Source organism: Oncorhynchus mykiss, chromosome 11 (genome assembly GCF_057628025.1).
Source record: "Oncorhynchus mykiss isolate SJ-2025 chromosome 11, ASM5762802v1, whole genome shotgun sequence".
Classification (NCBI taxonomy): Eukaryota; Metazoa; Chordata; class Actinopteri; order Salmoniformes; family Salmonidae; genus Oncorhynchus; species Oncorhynchus mykiss.
The window spans coordinates 6,394,886-6,415,473 of NC_143032.1; the positions used below are offsets into that span (position 1 = coordinate 6,394,886).

The 20,588-nt window shown below is 40.6% G+C and overlaps 1 protein-coding gene across 1 annotated transcript; it reads left to right on the forward strand.

Annotated features, from left to right (window-relative positions):
- Positions 1–5,838: 5,838 nt before the first annotated feature.
- On the forward strand, positions 5,839–20,574 carry LOC149979461 (uncharacterized). Its single transcript, XM_090189180.1, has 6 exons — positions 5,839–5,923; positions 6,122–6,202; positions 6,745–6,898; positions 15,716–15,876; positions 19,924–20,130; positions 20,390–20,574. Exons 1-6 carry the CDS (start codon positions 5,902–5,904, stop codon positions 20,572–20,574), a joined length of 810 nt encoding a protein of 269 aa, XP_090045306.1. The 5' UTR covers positions 5,839–5,901.
- The last annotated feature ends 14 nt before the right edge of the window (positions 20,575–20,588 follow it).

Genomic DNA, 20,588 nt, shown 5'->3' on the forward strand with positions numbered 1-20,588 from the left:
AAATATACTGTTATGGGTGTCCTCTCACCAGATATATATATTTTGTATGTTTATTTAATAAGGAAAGTCAGTTAAGAACAAATTCTTATTTACAATGACGGCCTACACCGGCCAAACCCAGACGACGCTGGGCCGATGTGCGCCTCCCTATGGGATTCCCAATCACGGCCGGGTGTGATACAGCCTGGATTCAAACCATGGTGTCTGTAATGACGCCTCTAGCACTGAGATGCAGGGCCTTAGACCATTGCGCCACTCGGGAGCCCCATACTGATATCACATTCTAAGCATGAAATAGGGTCCTCTCACCATGGAAAGGGTGGGTTTACTAGTGATGTCTCACATTAAACCTTTCAGCATACTTTGCTAGCGTTATGTTGACCGGAGCGACAAGGTACATAATACGATATTCCTGTAGTCTGTCCACACTAGTGCGGTAGGCAGCTAAATACTCCGGCTCGGTCACCGAACGAATATCTTCTAATTTCTAGTATCATACTTACTCATTCATCTTATAAAACAATTAGATGTAAACCTACTATCTGAGGCTATTATATAAACAGCGTTATGGTAATGTGGCCACACCGTCTCCCATGAGCTTCCCAAGTTGTGAAAAACGGACCAGTTCGTAGCTGGATTCTTCACGGTCTTTTACACTTTCTCCGGAACATAAAATTTGTTTGTACCTCAAGTTCTGTGAGGTGGAAGGATTTCCTTTGTCCTCTATGAAAGTTTACCCTCTCTCTACTATGTGGCCATGTGGCAGGGTCTTCTCAGGAATTTACGACCTCTGACCACAGCAGCCTAGTTGAAGGAGGCAAGGGGGAGGCAGGGAGAGGGGGATGGGGTTGCTATACCCAAAGAGGCCAATGTCATAACAGGTATGAATACTTTCAGAAGGCAGGGCAAGAAGGTAGAGACAACAATACCTCACACAAAGCAGCCCCAACTGTCAGTAAGAGTGTCCATGATTTAGTCTTTCAGATAAACCTGTCCATTTTGAATGTTTGTTGCAGCTTGTTCCAGTCGCTAGCTGCAGCGAACTGATAAGAGGAGCGACCCAGGGATGTGTGTGCTTTTGGGGACCTTTAACAGAATGTGACTGGCAGAACGGGTGTTTTGTGTGGAGGATGAGGAGTAGATATCTCAGATAGGGGGGGAGTGTAACGGGTTTCTTCTTCCTCTGAGGAGGAGGAGTAGTAGGAAGGATCGGAGGGCCAAAATGCAGCGTGGTATGTATCCATAATGAGATTTAATGGAAAACGAATACAAAAGAACAAGCGAATCAAAACAAAAACCGAAACAGTTCCATGTGGAACACACAGAAAATAATCACCCACAACTCAAGGGTGAAAACAGGCTGCCTAAGTATGGTTCTCAATCAGGGACAACGATTGACAGCTGCCTCTGATTGAGAACCATACCAGGCCAAACACAGAACTACCAACTCATAGAAAAACAAACATAGACAACCCACCCCAACTCACGCCCTGACCATACTAAAACAAAGACATAACAAAAGAACTAAGGTCAGAACGTGACAGGGAGTGAGGCCTAAGAGGGTTTTATCAATAAGCATCAACCAGTGCGTCTTGCGACAGATATGCAGAGATTACCAGTTTACAGAGGAGTGTAGAGTGCAGTGATGTGTCCTGTAAGGGGCATTGGTGGCAAATCTGATGGCCGAATGGTAAAGAACATCTAGCCGCTCGAGACCACCCTTACCTGCCGATCTATAAATTATGTCTCCGTAATCTAGATTCTGATGGTCATCTGAATCAGGGTTAGTTTCGGAGCTGGGGTGAAAGAGGAGTGATTATGATAGAGGAAACCAAGTCTATATTTAACTTTAGCCTGCAGCTTTGATATGTGCTGAGAGAAGGACAGTGTACCATCTAGCCATCCTCCCAAGTACTTGTATGAGGTGACTACCTCAAGCTCTAAACCCTCAGGAAGTATTAATCACACATGTGGGGAGTGGGGCATTCTTCTTACCAAACCATATGACCTTTGTTTTGGTCTAGGGTTTCTGTGATGATGGTGTTGATGTGAGCCATGGCCAGCCTTTCAAAGCACTTCATGGCTACAGATGTGAGTGCTACGGGTCGGTAGTCGTTTAGGCCCGGTTACCTTAGTGTTCTTGGGCACAGGCATTATGGCGGTCTGCTTGAAACATATTTGTATTACAGACTCAGACAGGGAGAGGTTGAAAATGTCAGTGAAGACACTTGCCAGTTGGTCAGCGCATGCTCCCAGTACACGTCCTGGTAATCCGTCTGGCCCTGCAACCTTGTGAATGTTGACCTGTTTTAAGGTCTTACTCACATCGGCTGTGGACAGAGTGATCACACAGTCTTCCAGAACAGCTGGTGCTCTCATGCAAGTTTCAGTGTTATTTGGCTCGAAGCGGGCATAGAAGTAGTTTAGCCCGTCTGGTAGGCTTGTGTCACTGGGCAGCTCTTGGCTGTGCTTCCCTTTGTAGTCTGTAATTGTTTGCAGGCCCTGCCACATCCGGCGAGTATCAGAGACGGTGTAGTACGTATTGATGCTATGCCTGTTTGATGGTTTGTCGGAGGGCATAGCGGGATTTGTTATAATCTTCCAGGTTAGAGTACCGCTCTTTGAAAATGGCAGCTCTGGTCTTTAGCTCAGTGCGGATGCTGCCTGTAATCCATGGCTTCTAGTTGGGGTATGTACGTACGGTCACTGTGGGGACGACGTCATCGATGCACTTATTGATGAAGCCAATGACTGATGCAAAGCCAACACCTCATTTGGCCACCTTTCCTTCCAGTTCTCTGCTGCCAGTGACTGGAACGAATTGCATAATTCGCTGAAGTTCGACTTTTATTTCCCTCACCAACATTAAACATCAACTATCTGAGCAGCTAACTGATTACTGCAGCTGTACATAGTCCATCTGTAAATAGCCCACCCAATCTACCTACCTCATCCCCATACTGTTTTTATTTTATTTACTTTTCTGCTCTTTTGCACACCAATATACATGTACATACCTGTACATGACCATCTGATCATTTATCACTCCAGTGTTAATCTGCTAAATTGTAATTATTATTGTAATTATTTATTGCCTACCTCCTCATGCCTTTTGCACACACTGTATATAGACTTTATTTTTTTCTATTGTGTCATGGACTTGTTTGTGTTATTGACTTGTTTATTGTTTATTCCATGTGTAACTCTGTGTTGTTGTTTGTGTCAAACCGCTTTGCTTTATTCTTGGCCAGGTCGCAGTTGTAAATCAGAACTTGTTCTCAACTAGCCTACCTGGTTAAATAAAGGTGTTCTCAACTAGCCTACCTGGTTAAATAAAGGTGTTCTCAACTAGCCTACCTGGTTAAATAAAGGTGTTCTCAACTAGCCTACCTGGTTAAATAAAGGTGTTCTCAGCTAGCCTACCTGGTTAAATAAAGGTTAAAAAAATAAAAAATAATAATAAACATACAGGTGGCCCTGGGAATTGAGCCCATAACCCTGGTGGTCCAAGCACCACCCTCTACCAACTGTGCTACAGTGGACCACGTGTGCATGATTAGTTCGTACCAATGTTAAGACACACCTTCCATTTGAACATAAAATTACTTGTTTGAAGTGAAGATTTTATGAACTGATCATAAACACCATGTCACGTTCTGACCTTTATTTGTCTTTGTTTAGTATGGTCAGGGCGTGAGTTGGGGTGGGCCGTCTATGTTTTGTGTTTCTATGTTTAGGTTTCGGCCTAGTATGGTTCTCAATCAGAGGCAGGTGTCGTTAGTTGTCTCTGATTGAGCATCATACTTAGGTAGCCTGCGTTTCACTGTTGGGTTGTGGGTGTTTGTTTCCGTGTCTGTCACCTCACGGGACTGTTTCGGTTTGGTTTTCATTCATGTTCACATTTATTGTTTTGTAGTTCTTAGTGTTCAGTTTATGTTTTATAATAAACGACATGGACACTTACCACTTCAGATGAAGAGGAGGAAATCTGCCATTACACACCATATAATCCAATTTTAGAAAGTTATAGGGCCTTTTGCAACCATAGCTGGCCACTACATTATCGCCAGTTGATCTCTGGTTTTTATTTTTTATTTTTTTTATTTCACCTTTATTTAACTAGGCAAGTCAGTTAAGAACACATTCTTATTTTCAATGACGGCCTAGGAACAGTGGGTTAACTGCCTGTTCAGGGGCAGAACGACAGATTTGTACCTTGTCAGCTCAGGGGTTTGAACTTGCAACCTTTCGGTTACTAGTCCAACACTCTGACTACTACGCTACCCTGCCGCCCCATATGTAAAATGTATACACGCATGACTAAGTCGCTTTGGATAAAATCTGTATTATTACATCCTTTATAATACTTACATTCAATTTAAAGTTATATTGTTACATTTAAAGGGGTCATTTTTGGACTTTAATAAATGAATGATATTTACCCGTTGATTCTTGAACAATATAACTTCAAGGCTTCATGAGTTTAAGGCAAACCGTGGTACTCTGGTGTCGATGTTTTTAAGGTGGTTTGTTTTGTTATCAATCATGTTGTGTAATCAAAGTCAAGGCCAGCCAAGTCAATCATTTATCAAACTGCCCCTCGGAGACAAGGAAGTTCTCATCATTGTGCAGCCCCTAAAACATGCTTCACAATATGTAACCAAATGATGACAATAAGGAAGTAGTGTGGTATTTATCACTTCCGTACAAGTTTTGGAATATTCCTTTGTCTCTGAAACATAATATTGAACTGCACAATAACTTTGCTTGTCAGACTACTAAACAATAACTTTTGATATGTATGAAGTTTATGCATATTTGCATTTTCTTCGACCTCATATTTGTATGTGTTCAAATTCAATTATGTATTTCTTTCCTGACATATTGTATTTGTTAAGTGGAAATTTATGAATAAATATACCTCTAAAACATTTATTTAATTTATTTTATTTCACCTTTATTTAACCAGGTAGGCAAGTTGAGAACAAGTTCTCATTTACAATTGCGACCTGGCCAAGATAAAGCAAAGCAGTTCGACAGATACAACGACTCAGAGTTACACATGGAGTAAAACAAACATACAGTCAATAATACAGTATAAACAAGTCTATATACGATGTGAGCAAATGAGGTGAGATAAGGGAGGTAAAGGCAAAAAGGCCATGGTGGCAAAGTAAATACAATATAGCAAGTAAAACACTGGAATGGTAGATTTGCAATGGGAGAATGTGCAAAGTAGAAATAAAAATAATGGGGTGCAAAGGAGCAAAATAAATAAATTAATTAAATACAGTAGGGAAAGAGGTAGTTGTTTGGGCTAAATGACATGCAACAAGTGAAGTTTAATTACATGTGATTTTTTAATAATGATTTACTGATCTTGCAGGACAATATTTTCCTAGAACTCTTCACACGGTCTACCTTGCATAATACCCCCCAACTTACAATTTACAAATTATTCTTCATGGAGGTGAATACCCCATTCCAGGTGAAGCTGGTTGAGAGAATGCAACGAGTTGGCAAAGCTGTCATCAAAATATATTTGGATTTGTTTAACACTTTTTTGATTAATACATGATTCCATATGTGTTATTTCATATTTGTTGATGTCTTCACTATTATCATACAGAGTAGAAAATAGTAAAAAATAAAGAAAAACCTTTGAATGAGTAGGTGTGTCCAAACTGTTGACTGGTTCTTTATATATATATTTTTTGGACACATATTTATTTTTTGATAGCACAGAACTTTGTCCATAATATACAAGGTGCAGTAATCAAATTTAAGGACAAACGTTCTGTATATTTACACGGTCATGTAGATAGTCAATGATTCATGTTTTGGGGAGGGCAAAAGAGACAATATAAAAAGCTACACTGTGAACTTCAACTGCATTGTCAAATGAAGGTTCAAGACTCACGAGGTAAGATTGTGTTGCCTTTAACTGATATTGATAGAGTTAATGCAATTTGAAACCTGGGATTTTATCTTCAGTTCAAACTCCTAAAATCAAGTGGAATATCACAAACATTGTATTTTGATCAAACACATTTTCCTTGATTCAGTTTAATTTAAAAATGTAATATTTGTTCATCTTACATTCATGTCATTCATGCTCTAGAAGTTTCGGACAGTGGATTCATGATGAGAGATGCTGAGGAGGACATTGCTGTTGTCGGCATTGGCTGTAATTTCCCAGGAGGTAAAACTCAGACTTTGAAACTTTTTAAAAATAGTTAACATTTCCTGTGGTGGCAAATCTTGTCTGGTGCACTACCTTAAGTTTCATCACCCTTTCAAATCAAATAAAAAATTAATAAAATAAAATTGTATTTATATAGCCCTTCGTACATCAGCTGATATCTCAAAGTGCTGTACAGAAACCCAGCCTAAAACCCCAAACAGCAAGCAATGCAGGTGTAGAAGCACGGTGGCTAGGAAAAACTCCCTAGAAAGGCCAAAACCTAGGAAGAAACCTAGAGAGGAACCAGGCTATGTGGGGTGGCCAGTCCTCTTCTGGCTGTGCCGGGTGGAGATTATAACAGAACATGGCCAAGATGTTCAAATGTTTAAATGTCATAGTTATACCTCATTGTAAACAAGAAACGCTCTACTTTAACAGTAACAAAAACAATTGTTTGCTGCACTGCTTGGACCCCTAATAATGATGACAAAATAATGCCATAATCTACATTTTTAAACTGTCGTAAAAATATATATATATATATATATATTTCTATACAGGAGAGGGGCTTGACAATTTCTGGAAGGTTCTGTTGGAGGGGAAGAACTGTGCTTTACAGATTCCCGATGAAAGGTTTGTCTCTTCCCACTGGTATGACCCCAATGACAACAAAGTTGGAAAATCGCGCACAGCTAAGGCTGCACTCATGGATGGGTATGTATCGCTCCCATTTGCCTTACAATAAAATAAATGGAAAATCTATAAACTCTATGTAACAATTCCTCTTGCAAATAGAACTAATTCTAGCAAACAGGGGACGTCCTATGGAAATTAGGCAACATTCACATTAGTTCCCTTTAAAGGTTTCAGCAAGATATTATTGCACTGACATTCTGAGATTGTTCTAGGAACATTAAAACATGATGTTAACCTTGGGTCTAGAAGAGGATGTTCACCACGTTTTTGGTGGAAAACGGGAAACACCCTGGTGCGACCTGACAAGACGAACTGGCAACAGACAAACAGAAAATGTATAAATACACAGCAGATCATAGGGAACAGTGGGAGACACCTGGTAGGGGGTGGAGACAAGCACAAGAGAGGTGAAACAGATCAGGGTGAGACGTATTCAATGTCAGATTTTTTTTACCTATCTAAAAATAGGTGCCCTTCTTTGCAAGGCATTGGAGAACCTCCCTGGTCTTTGTGGTTGAATCTGTGTTTGAAATTCACTGCTCGACTGAGGGACCTTACAGATAATTGTATTTGTGGGGTACAGAGATGAGGTAGTCAGTAAAAAATCATGTTAAACACTATCATTGCACACAGAGTCCATGCAACTTATTATGTGAATTAGGAACATTTTTACTCCTGAACTTATTTAGGCTTGCCATAACAAAGTGCTTGAATTTTTTATTTTTTATTTGATTTATTTCACCTTTATTTAACCAGGTAGGCTAGTTGAGAACAAGTTCTCATTTGCAACTGCGACCTGGCCAAGATAAAGCAAAGCAGTGTGAACAGACAACAACACAGAGTTACACATGGAGTAAACAATAAACAATAAACAAGTCAATAACATAGTAGAAAAAAAAGAGTCTATATACATTGTGTGCAAAAGGCATGAGGAGGTAGGCAATAAATAGACCATAGGAGTGAATAATTACAATTTAGCAGATTAACACTGGAGTGATAAATGATCAGATGAACATGTGCAGGTAGAGATACTGGTGTGCAAAAGAGCAGGAAAATAAATCAAATAAAAACCGTATGGGGATGAGGTAGGTAAAATTGGGTGGGCTATTTACAGATGGACTATGTACAGCTGCAGTAATCAGTTAGCTGCTCAGATAGTTGATGTTTAATGTTGGTGAGGGAAATAAAAGTCTCAAGACATTTCTAAAAACATAATTCCACTTTGACATGATGGGTTATTGTGTGTAATATATTACAGAGGAGGCTGGTGGGAGGAGCTATAGGAGAACGGGCTCATTGTAACAGCTGGAATGGAATAAATGGAACGGAGTCAAACATGTGGTTTCCATATGTTTGATATTGTTCCATTTTTTTTTGCCATTCCAGCTATTCCAATTAGTCCTCCTATATCTCCTCCCACCAGCCTCCCCTGGTGTAGACCAGTGACGCAAAATCTCAATTGAATCAATTTTAAATTCAGATGTATCACAAAAAAAATATGGAAAAAGTACAGAGTTGTGAATACTTGCTGAAGGCACTGTAAAGCTTCTTTTTTTTAATGACAAGGGATTGAGTGAAATGTCTAACTAGTGTTTCCAAGTGGCCATGCACCTCTCCAACGTGTACATAGTTCCTAAGTCATTTCAATGCACTTTTATGACTCAAAGAAGAGTCTTCAACTATAATTTTTTGTTTTGTGGAACTAGAGCAAGTACACTTGAAGTTGGTTTGTTTGGAACACTGCCCTGCATCCCCTGCTTTTACACGATTACTGTTGTTTTACGCAATCCAAAAACGGTCCATTATCAATTGCAATCTGGGTCAGGTGGCCATAATTTGAAAGCTTGTTCTATTGCCAACAGGACGAGCTAAATTATAAAATATGCTTGTTAAAAACCTCTCTCAAACCCTCTCTTTGGTTCTGAGACACAGAGGCACAAACTTTAGAGAGACACTCTCCAGCCCAGGTTACCATCCCCCGGTTTCACACCTCTGCCCTTGGAAACTCTGTTGCTAGGGTTAACACTCTCCTGACCTGTGCCATGTGACCTGGCCAGCTCATCAGTGGCAGGAAAATACCCAACACAATCTCTGAACTCTTTAGTTGCATTTCAGAGCCCAGATTGAGCACAGGCTCTGCAAACCCCACATCAACAAATCATCTGGAACTTTCTTCCTGGACAATCCTCCACCCGGGACATCCTACCTGTGTGCCGTTGCATCACTGAACATACAACCTCTAACTCTATCACTACAACACTTCCACCTAGTCCACTTCCCGTTTGCTGTGTGTGTGCCTTTCTTGAGGGTGGCTATAAAGTGTGAATTCCCGGGACAGTTGCACCTAGATCTGAACCAGCACCTCTATCGGAAACCACCACATCTTGCCGCTCTTTTTCAAACATCTTACAGCGTTTTGCTTTCACAAGGTAATTCAGAGATGCAGATTGTAATTTTGATGCGAGTAGAATTGAGTCATGAAGGCATTCAGATGCCTGATCCGCGCAAATCTTCTTCACAATACAACAAACACAGGCTCATTCTGTTCAGGACAACCCAGGGTATAATGCCATGTCATCTGGTAACTACATCAAACGTAGTGATTATAAACGTTGACTCTGTATATTACAGTTTCATGATACGGAAATGCACATTTGGACTCACTAGTGTTTGGCTTGCTTGCATGAGGTATTTATTTTTGGTCCTCAGCGTCTTATCTTTCAAAATACATTGGGTCCTTGTAATTTACAGCATTTATGTCACTCAGACAACAAAAAAGTTGCCAAATTTGCTGTCAGTCAAAACCCATACAGAGGTGTGAAGGTGTGGTGCTAAACTGGCTGTCAGTCAAAACCCATAGAGAGCTGTGAAGGTATGGTGCTAAACTGGCTGTCAGTCAAAACCCATAGAGAGCTGTGAAGGTGTGGTGCTAAACTGGCTGTCAGTCAAAATCCATAGAGAGGTGTGAAGGTGTGGTGCTAAACTGTCTGTCAGTCAAAATCCATAGAGAGGTGTGAAGGTGTGGTGCTAAACTGTCTGTCAGTCAAAATCCATAGAGAGGTGTGAAGGTGTGGTGCTAAACTGTCTGTCAGTCAAAATCCATAGAGAGGTGTGAAGGTGTGGTGCTAAACTGTCTGTCAGTCAAAACCCATAGAGAGCTGTGAAGCGCAGAGCCTGAGCTCTGACGTCATGTATAGCATGTTACTGTACAGTAAACTAACGTAGCAGGCATAACGAAACGCCTGAAACTAGATCATCCACATTCTGGATTTAACGAGAATAAAACAAACTGTCAGGGGGAGTTTCTCTTCTGCACTGTTCAACCAATCCAGTAAATGTGGAGGAGGAGTTAAGATGGAGTGTCGTCTTGTTAACTTCTGAAAGCGGAGGTCACATCACAGGCTTTCTCTTCCATTTCCCCTAAAATTGTAACATCCGGTTATTAACAACCCAGCAGAGGCTACTGTACTGACGCTGCGTTCCAATTTAGGCGACTATCAGCGTTCAAAACTGCCACTTTCAACCTGTATACGGGTACGAGTGTAAAGGGCTATGAAATCATTGAAAAAAATATTTGAAAATAGATGCAGTACAATAAACTGTTTGTTTATGTTCTTGTTTGTAAACAATTCAGTAAAAAAAACTGTTTGCGTGTGATTTATAATAGGGTGTGGAAAGTTATACCTCATTTTCTTCAAAAATCAAGAATTTAAATGAGCATTTAACAGATTATCAGATCCCAGATTGCAGAGTAGACTAGTGGTTAGAGTGTAGAGGTGGCAGAGTAGACTAGTGGTTAGAGTGTAGAGGTGGCAGGTAGCCTAGTGGTTAGAGTGTAGAGGTGGCAGGGTAGCCTAGTGGTTAGAGTGTAGAGGCGGCAGGTAGCCTAGTGGTTAGAGTGTAGAGGTGGCAGGGTAGCCTAGTGGTTAGAGTGTAGAGGTGGCAGGTAGCCTCGTGGTTAGAGTGTAGAGGTGGCAGGTAGCCTAGTGGTTAGAGTGTAGAGGTGGCAGAGTAGACTAGTGGTTAGAGTGTAGAGGTGGCAGGTAGCCTAGTGGTTAGAGTGTAGAGGTGGCAGGGTAGCCTAGTGGTTAGAGTGTAGAGGCGGCAGGTAGCCTAGTGGTTAGAGTGTAGAGGTGGCAGGGTAGCCTAGTGGTTAGAGTGTAGAGGCGGCAGGTAGCCTAGTGGTTAGAGTGTAGAGGAGGCAGGTAGCCTAGTGGTTAGAGTATAGAGGTGGCAGGGTAGCCTAGTGGTTAGAGTGTAGAGGAGGCAGGTAGCCTAGTGGTTAGAGTGTAGAGGAGGCAGGTAGCCTAGTGGTTAGAGTGTAGAGGTGGCAGGTAGCCTAGTGGTTAGAGTGTAGAGGTGGCAGGTAGCCTAGTGGTTAGAGTGTAGAGGAGGCAGGTAGCCTAGTGGTTAGAGTATAGAGGTGGCAGGGTAGCCTAGTGGTTAGAGTGTAGAGGAGGCAGGTAGCCTAGTGGTTAGAGTGTAGAGGAGGCAGGTAGCCTAGTGGTTAGAGTGTAGAGGTGGCAGGTAGCCTAGTGGTTAGAGTGTAGAGGTGGCAGGTAGCCTAGTGGTTAGAGTGTAGAGGAGGCAGGTAGCCTAGTGGTTAGAGTGTAGAGGTGGCAGGTAGCCTACTGGTTAGAGTGTAGAGGAGGCAGGTAGCCTAGTGGTTAGAGTGTAGAGGTGGCAGGTAGCCTAGTGGTTAGAGTGTAGAGGTGGCAGGTAGCCTAGTGGTTAGAGTGTAGAGGTGGCAGGTAGCCTAGTGGTTAGAGTGTAGAGGTGGCAGGGTAGCCTAGTGGTTAGAGTGTAGAGGTGGCAGGGTAGCCTAGTGGTTAGAGTGTAGAGGCGGCAGGTAGCTTAGTGGTTAGAGTGTAGAGGAGGCAGGTAGCCTAGTGGTTAGAGTATAGAGGTGGCAGGGTAGCCTAGTGGTTAGAGTGTAGAGGCGGCAGGTAGCTTAGTGGTTAGAGTGTAGAGGTGGCAGGTAGCCTAGTGGTTAGAGTGTAGAGGTGGTAGGGTAGCCTAGTGGTTAGAGTGTAGAGGTGGCAGGTAGCCTAGTGGTTAGAGTGTAGAGCTGGCAGGGTAGCCTAGTGGTTAGAGTGTAGAGGTGGCAGGGTAGCCTAGTGGTTAGAGTGTAGAGGTGGCAGGTAGCCTCGTGGTTAGAGTGTAGAGGTGGCAGGTAGCCTAGTGGTTAGAGTGTAGAGGTGGCAGGGTAGCCTAGTGGTTAGAGTGTAGAGGAGGCAGGTAGCCTAGTGGTTAGAGTGTAGAGGTGGCAGGGTAGCCTAGTGGTTAGAGTGTAGAGGAGGCAGGTAGCCTAGTGGTTAGAGTGTAGAGGTGGCAGGGTAGCCTAGTGGTTAGAGTGTAGAGGTGGCAGGGTAGCCTAGTGGTTAGAGTGTAGAGGTGGCAGGGTAGCCTAGTGGTTAGAGCGTTGGACTAGTAAGTTGCAAGTTCAAACCCCCGAGCTGACAAGGTACAAATCTGTCGTTCTGCCCCTGAACAGGCAGTTAACCCACTGTTCCTAGGCCGTCATTGAAAATAAGAATTTGTTCTTAACTGACTTGCCTAGTAAAATAAAGGTTAAAAAAATTGAAATTGGTCTAAATGCATGCTGTCATTACCGGTCAGCCTACTACCTAAGGGTTTACCCTTACAAAAAAAAGACTGAGGTTTCGAAACTGCAGTAAACGTGCAGTAAACGTGCAGTAACTGCAGTAAACGTGCAGTAACTGCAGTAAACGTGCAGTAACTGCAGTTGAATGTGGTATTTTGGATGCTGTATTTGCATAATAACTGCAGTTGTACTATAGTTATACTGAAGTAAAAAATATATTTTGGCCTCAGTATTTGCAATATATTATAATATATTATATTATAGTTACACTGAACAGCCAGTTAGACTGCACTCTGACCTCAACCATTTTTCATAAAGCCATCTCTGATTCTATACATGATAAGATATATTCAATATTTCTCTCACAGGGGGCACTTTTCACTAGTCATCAATTCCGTACTCAACTAATTAAAACCTCTTAAGTCTACCCCCTCCTTTTTCGAACATTCTGTTAAAAATCGCGCAACTTTTCAGCGTCCTGCTACTCATGCCAGGAATATAGTATATGCATATGATTAGTATGCGTAGATAGAAAACACTCTGAAGTTTCTAAAACTGGTTAAATCACGGCTGTGACTATAACAGATCGTGTGTTTCATTGAAAAGCGCAAGAAAAACTGCTCTCTGAAAGCTAAAAATTATTTCCATGCGTCACTTTCATGGGTTGTTAAAAGGGCACAAAATTAATTATCGACCTGCATGCAATTCCTACAGATTCCACACGATGTCGCCATTGTCGTCATTTTCCAGGGAGTTTTTTCTTGGTAAATCCAACTAACTGGATTCCATTTCTTCCGGTCTCCACCAGGATGTTTTGAATGTGCACATTGGCAGCCATTGATTTGAAAACGAGGAGCTATTGAATATACATCGCCCTGTAATCATTTTGATAGATTATAAACGTTTACTAATACCTAAAGTTGGATTACAAAAGTATTTCGAAGTGTTTTGTGAAAGTTTATCGTCGACTTTGTTAATTTAAAAAAATGACGCAGCGTTTAAAAACGATGTTTTTTTCTGAATGACACAGCTTCCATAGAAAGCTATTTTGGGTATATATGGACCGATTTAAACGAAAAAAAGACCCAATAGTGATGTTTATGGGGCATATAGGAGTGCCAAGAAAGAAGCTCGTCAAAGGTAATGAATGTTTTATATTTTATTTCTGCGTTTTGTGTAGCGCCGGCTAAGCTATATCTTTGTTTACATCGCATTCAGGCATTTTGGGGTGTTGCATGCTATCAGATAATAGCTTCTCATGCTTTTGCCGAAAAGCATTTTAAAAATCTGACTTGTTGGCTAGGTTCACAACGAGTGTAGCTTTAATTCAATACCCTGCATGTGAATTTTGATGAAGGTTTGAGTTTTAACGAGTACATTTAGAATTTAGCGTAGCGCATTTGCATTTCCAGGTTTTCTACTTGAGACATCTGCGTCTCAAGTAGGAGCAAGAAGTTAACTTCTTGATTCTACTTGAGACGCATATGTCTCAACTAGGCACCTGGAAATGCAAATGCGCTACGCTAAATGCTAAATGTACTCGTTAAAACTCAAACCTTGATCAAAATTCACAAGCAGGGTATTGAATTAAAGCTACACTCGTTGTGAACCTAGCCAACAAGTCAGATTTTTAAAATGCTTTTCGGCGAAAGCATGAGAAGCTATTATCTGATAGCATGCAACACCCCAAAATGCCTGAATGCGATGTAAACAAAGATATAGCTTAGCCGGCGCAACACAAAACGCAGAAATAAAATATAAAACATTCATTACCTTTGACGAGCTTCTTTCTTGGCACTCCTATATGCCCCATAAACATCACTATTGGGTCTTTTTTTCGTTTAAATCGGTCCATATATACCCAAAATAGCTTTCTATGGAAGCTGTGTCATTCAGAAAAAAACATCGTTTTTAAACGCTGCGTCATTTTTTAAAATTAAAAAAGTTGACGATAAACTTTCACAAAACACTTCGAAATCCTTTTGTAATCCAACTTTAGGTATTAGTAAACGTTTATAATCTATCAAAATGATTACAGGGCGATGTATATTCAATAGCTCCTCGTCTGCAAATCAATGGCTGCCAATGTCCACATTCACAGCATCCTGGTGGAGACCGGAAGAAACGGAATCCAGATAGTTGGATTTTCCAACAAAAAATTCAATTGAAAATGACGACAATGGCGACATCGTGTGGAATTTGTATGAATTGCATGCAGGTCGATATTAAATTTTGTCCCCTTTTAATAACCCATGAAAGTGACTTATGGAAATTATTTTTAGCTTTCAGAGAGCAGTTTTTCTTGCGTTTTTCAATGAAACACACGATCTGTTATAGTCACAGCCGTGATTTAACCAGTTTTAGAAACTTCAGAGTGTTTTCTATCCACACATACTAATCATATGCATATACTATATTCCTGGCATGAGTAGTAGGACGCTGAAAAGTTGCGCGATTTTTAACAGAATGTTCGAAAAAGGAGGGTGTAGAAGTAAGAGGATTTATTAAATCTGTCAAAAATATTTTTTGGGGTGCAATATTGCCGTTGCTTTGCGATCACACAGATTTAAGAAAAGGTCATTTTCAGTCTGACTCTTAATCTTTGGTATGTTATGTTCTAATTCTCAGTGTTACTACCTGATATAATGTAAACGTTATACATTACCCTCTCTCCCTCAGTGACGTATCCTGACATAATGTAAACATTATACATTACCCTCTCTCCCTCAGTGACGTATCCTGACATAATGTAAACGTTATACATTACCCTCTCTCCCTCAGTAACATATCCTGACATAATGTAAACGTTATACATTACCCTCTCTCCCTCAGTGACGTATCCTGATATAATGTAAACGTTATACATTACCCTCTCTCCCTCAGTAACATGAATAAGTATATTTCAGATTCTCAGAACCCAACATTTACGTCCTCTGTTTACTGAAACGCACAAATACCTCAGGTACACTCCTAGAGAAAAAGGTGCCATCTAGAACCTTAAACGGTTCTTTAGTTGTACCCATATGAGAACCCCTTGAACGATTATTTTTGGTTCCATGTAGAACCCTTTTCCACAAATGGTTTCATTTTTGACATGGAACCTAAAAGGGTTCTCCTATGGGGACAGTTGAAGAACCCTTTTGGAACCCTTTTTTCTAAGAGTGTGAGGTACAACATCGCTGACAGTTTTTTGTTCGGAGTTCCCTTTTGAATTATTTATAATTTTGCAGGTTTAATGAGTTTGATCACAAATTCTTTGGCATCACTGAAACAGAAGTGGAACAAATGGACCCCCAGCAAAAACTCCTTCTTCAGTGTGCATACAGGGCTCTGGAGAATGCTGGGATGCCAATGGAGAAGGCCAGTGGGACCAAGACAGGAGTATTTATAGGTAAGGTGGATAACAATGTGTTATTTTAGGGTGTTTTCACACCCAGTGTCCCATAAAAGGAACTTATGGTATGGCTTGTTCAGAAGTGTGTTCACTGATTTTTCAATTTTGTCAAATTATCCCGGTTTCTCGCTAAAGACTGTAATGTGAATGCAAAGATGATTTGGACCACAGAAATGTTGGGCCCTAATAATTACGAAAACCACGCACAAATGACCCCCAACTACCCCAAACAGCTAGTCCAAAATAACCCAGACCATCCCAAAATACCTCTAATGACAACAAAAGACTCCAAGCAACCCCAAACTGTTAAGGTTGAACAATATACAAAACAAGAAATGTGGAAAAACCAAAAAACAGCCCTATCTGGTGTAACAAACACAAAGACAGGAACAATCACCCACAAAACCCAACACAAAACAGGCTACCTAAATATGGCTCCCAATCAGAGACAGATGACTAACACCTACCTCTGATTGAGAATCATATCAGGCCCAAACACAGAAACAGACAAACAAGACATCCAACATAGAATGCCCACTCAGATCACACCCTGACCAAACAAAACATAGAACATACAAAGCAAACTATGGTCGGGGTGTGACATTTAATAACGTTAGGGTGTGATCTGCAATCGATTCTCCATCGTAGTGGCCCTTTGGTCTCCTTTTCTTTAAAATACAGCTTTTGGCAGAGAGGGCGGAAGTGCTTCCCTGCTCCTCTGAACTAGAAGTACATCACGTTTTTGCCTAGTAACTGAAACATGGACACTGGCTGTAGGACTATAACTCACACATGTGCCCTAATATAATAGTATGTCTTGCAGTAAAATTAAACATCAAATATTAATTTTGTCTCATATATATGATTTCTTTCAGCATCTTGAGATAATAGGAATGCACGGTTAGGGACTGTGCAAACATGCTGTCTTTGTCAGCGACATAAAAGCTGACAGTAGGCTATTTCAACCACATGAAATATGCATCGGAGACGAACTGAAATCTTATCAGATTCATGTTGGACCGTTTTTCACAGCTTTCCGTTTCCTTGAAACTGGTCAAACTGATGTTCTTTGGACATTTTGCAGGAAAAATCCACTGTTTTAGTGTTATTGCTATTTTCTCCCCGCACCCTACAAGTCCTTGCTCTGAGAGCAGAAATTGAAGAGAGAACCTTTACCCAATCAGAAATGGAAGAGAGAACCTTTGCCCAATCGGAAATGGAAGAGAGAACCTTTGCCCAATCAGAAATGGAAGAGAGAACCTTTGCCCAATCAGAAATGGAAGAGAGAACCTTTGCCCAATCAGAAATGGAAGAGAGAACCTTTGCCCAATCAGAAATGGAAGAGAGAACCTTTGCCCAATCAGAAATGGAAGAGAGAACCTTTGCCCAATCAGAAATGGAAGAGAGAACCTTTGCCCAATCAGAAATGGAAGAGAGAACCTTTGCCCAATCAGAAATGGAAGAGAGAACCTTTACCCAATCAGAAATGGAAGAGAGAACCTTTACCCAATCAGAAATGGAAGAGAGAACCTTTGCCCAATCAGAAATGGAAGAGAGAACCTTTGCCCAATCAGAAATGGAAGAGAAAACCTTTGCCGATTTCAACTAGGTTAGACTTATTATTGATGCATTCATTCTATTTATTTATGACATTCTTCTGGTAATTCTACTAGGGCAACAAGTCGGCCTAACGACAGAAGAGAAGCTGCAAATTGGCTAACAAATAGCCCATAAAATGTCTGAAGTTGTATGCAGAAAATGTTCTAAAATAAGGATGGAAGTAGCCTGAGTAGACAGTGAAGACCACCCGGGACCGTGACAGCAATGGAAGCATCAATCAATTCAGTCTACACTACGCCTAATGACAATCGTCTAGTGTCATAACCCGTTTGGTGTTTTAAGATGAATGGCGGGTGCACAATGCACTGTTTAGAAACTGTATTAAACATGTGCAGGGAGCCTACTTTTTGCAAGTGATTTGTTTAACAATCAGATAAAAAAACATCATGCCTGGTTGTTTTAATATCACATTGAAAGGTAATAAGCCCAAAAATGTTTACAGATAAACTTAAATGACATGTCTTTAGTATTAATTAAAAGGAAATGGTGTGCGCTCATAGGAGGTCCTGCACCCCCTTTCGTTCCGCTGTCCCTGGCTCCTGAATGTGTAATTAGCTCCATGACTACAGCCCTGCACAGCGCTTTCTATAGTAGGGAGCTAGGTTTTTTATTTGCTACATACAGCATAACGTTTAGCCAGCGTGAGCACAAGCCGGTTTATCAAGTGTTCTTGGGCATAAACTATGTGTTGAAATGTAGAAAATGGAACCCGACAGAACATAATTTACATGCTGAGCAGCATAAACCTCAGAAAGTTGCAGTATTGTGATATCGCTCCGCCATTTCCTGGTTGCTGAAATTATAATAGTTCACCTAATTTAAGTTTATGTGACAAGTAAAGTGTAGAGAATCGTTGTACCATCTAACCCGCTGTGACATATCTTTTCAATAACCAAAAATATTATATTTTCATCTGTTTTGAAGCTGGTGTATAAAACCAAAAGTAAAAGACGAAAAACCGAGAAACATCATAACATGAAGCACAGAAATAGCCCACATAGAACAGATCTACCGTTTCTTAGACTTGCTTTCAATTAGAATGACAGATCTATAACTCACACTACTGTGTGAATTCGGTGGTCCCCAAAAAAGTGACATATTGCCGTTTTTTAAAGTGGGTTTAGATGGTACAATGATTCTCTACCCTATACTTGCTGGTTTTGTCACAAACTGAAATGAGGCGAATTAGAACGTTAGCAACCAGGAAAATGGCAGAGCGATTTCCGCATAGTGCATCTTTAAGAGGTTCAGCACTGCTTTTGCCAAGGTTTTATTGAAATGATTGGGAGCATCTGCAAATGTCTGGTGTCTAGTAAAGCAGGGGGGTCAGGCTCTGGCAACGGAAATAGATAAAGGGAACTGGGAAAAAGGGGGTGCAGCTCAATATTAGGAAGGTGTTCTCAATGTTTTGTACACTCTGCACTGGGGGAGAGGGGGGTTCCAACCTTCCTAATATTGAGTCCCCTCCCAGTAACTATTGAACAGGTCCCTAAGACACTGCATTGTTATTGTGACGACATATGGGTGATGACACTTGATTGCGATTGGATACAGACCACCCAGGTAAAAAAAATGAGTGGGAAATTATGACCAGAGCATCATGCCAACACACAATCTTTTAGATGACCTACACCACCAATATGTTTATGATTGCTTTGCCACGTCAACCTAAAAAAGAAAGATACCTCAAAATGTCACAAACAACCTAAAAAAGAAAGATACCTCAAAATATCACAAACAACCTAAAAAAGAAAGATACCTCAAAATATCACAAACAACCTAAAAAAGAAAGATACCTCAAAATATCACAAACAACCTAAAAGAAAGATACCTCAAAATATCACAAACAACCTAAAAGAAAGATACCTCAAAATATCACAAACAACCTAAAAGAAAGATACCTCAAAATATCACAAACAACCTAAAAGAAAGATACCTCAAAATATCACAAACAACCTAAAAGAAAGATACCTCAAAATATCACAAACAACCTAAAAGAAAGATATCACAAACAACCTAGATACTAAATATGAATACTGGTTTTATATTGCATATAAAATAGAAGAATAACCCGGTAGCATTACAGTGCCCTTATTACTGTGTAATTGTTCCTGTCTGTACAGTGCAGCAACTATGGTCATTACTTACATACTGTATTCACAGCATTTACCCTCGCCTTTACACCAATCGTAAGTAATACAGTATGCTGTGTAGAGTGTAACAATTAGTAATTACAATACTTGCTACAATGACATTATAAAGACATTGTAACGTAAGTGAATTGGCAGTTTATTAGTGAATCATGTTGGTATTATTGCCCCTTTAATTTTGACTGCATTGGTCCTCCATTGAAAGAAAGCCCACACACCATAAAATGTCATTTGTGTATTATTTTCAATAACGTGTGCCTATTTTTAATTCAAGGGCTTATGAACAGAGATTATGAACAATCTGTTGCATTTATGAACCCAAATTTAATCAACCACTGCACCGGTACCGGACTTTCTATGAGTATAGCAGCCAACAGAGTCTCATACATCTTCAACTTCACTGGACCCTCACTCTCCATTGACTGTGCCTGCTCTTCATCCCTTGTGGCTCTTCATTTAGCTTGTCAAGCCATAAGACAAGGTGTGTAACGTAATCACATTTACCTACGTTTTACAACCCATGCAACATTTTGTAAAAATGTAAACTTACACACGGACTGAATTCACTACAACAACAACAACAACAACAAAAAAATCTAAAATCCGATTTATTTTACAAAGCCCTTTTTACGCAGCTCTGTCAAAGTGCCCCGAAGAGCAAAGCAGAAGTAAAAGCATGGTGGCTCTCATCACAAAATATCATCTGACGAATTTGTATACTGTATGCTTTCGCTTCTCAGGTGACTGCGAGATGGCTCTTTGTGGTGGCGTCAATTCCATCATACAGCCGCTAGCCTTTGTCGCGCTCAGCAAAGCAAAGATGATTTCACCTGAAGGCACCAGCAAACCTTTCTCCAGCAGAGCAGATGGCTATGGCAGAGGAGAGGGCTGTGGGATTATTCTGCTGAAGCCACTAAAAAAGTAAATTATTTTCTGTTT

Excerpts from the sequence above, each read along its gene's own strand:
- LOC149979461 (XM_090189180.1), top strand. The coding sequence starts at position 5,902 with ATGAAGGTTCAAGACTCACGAG. Across the intron at positions 5,924-6,121 it reads GAAGGTTCAAGACTCACGAG|AAGTTTCGGACAGTGGATTC; the intron begins GTAAGATTGTGT and ends TTCATGCTCTAG. Across the intron at positions 6,203-6,744 it reads TGGCTGTAATTTCCCAGGAG|GAGAGGGGCTTGACAATTTC; the intron begins GTAAAACTCAGA and ends ATTTCTATACAG.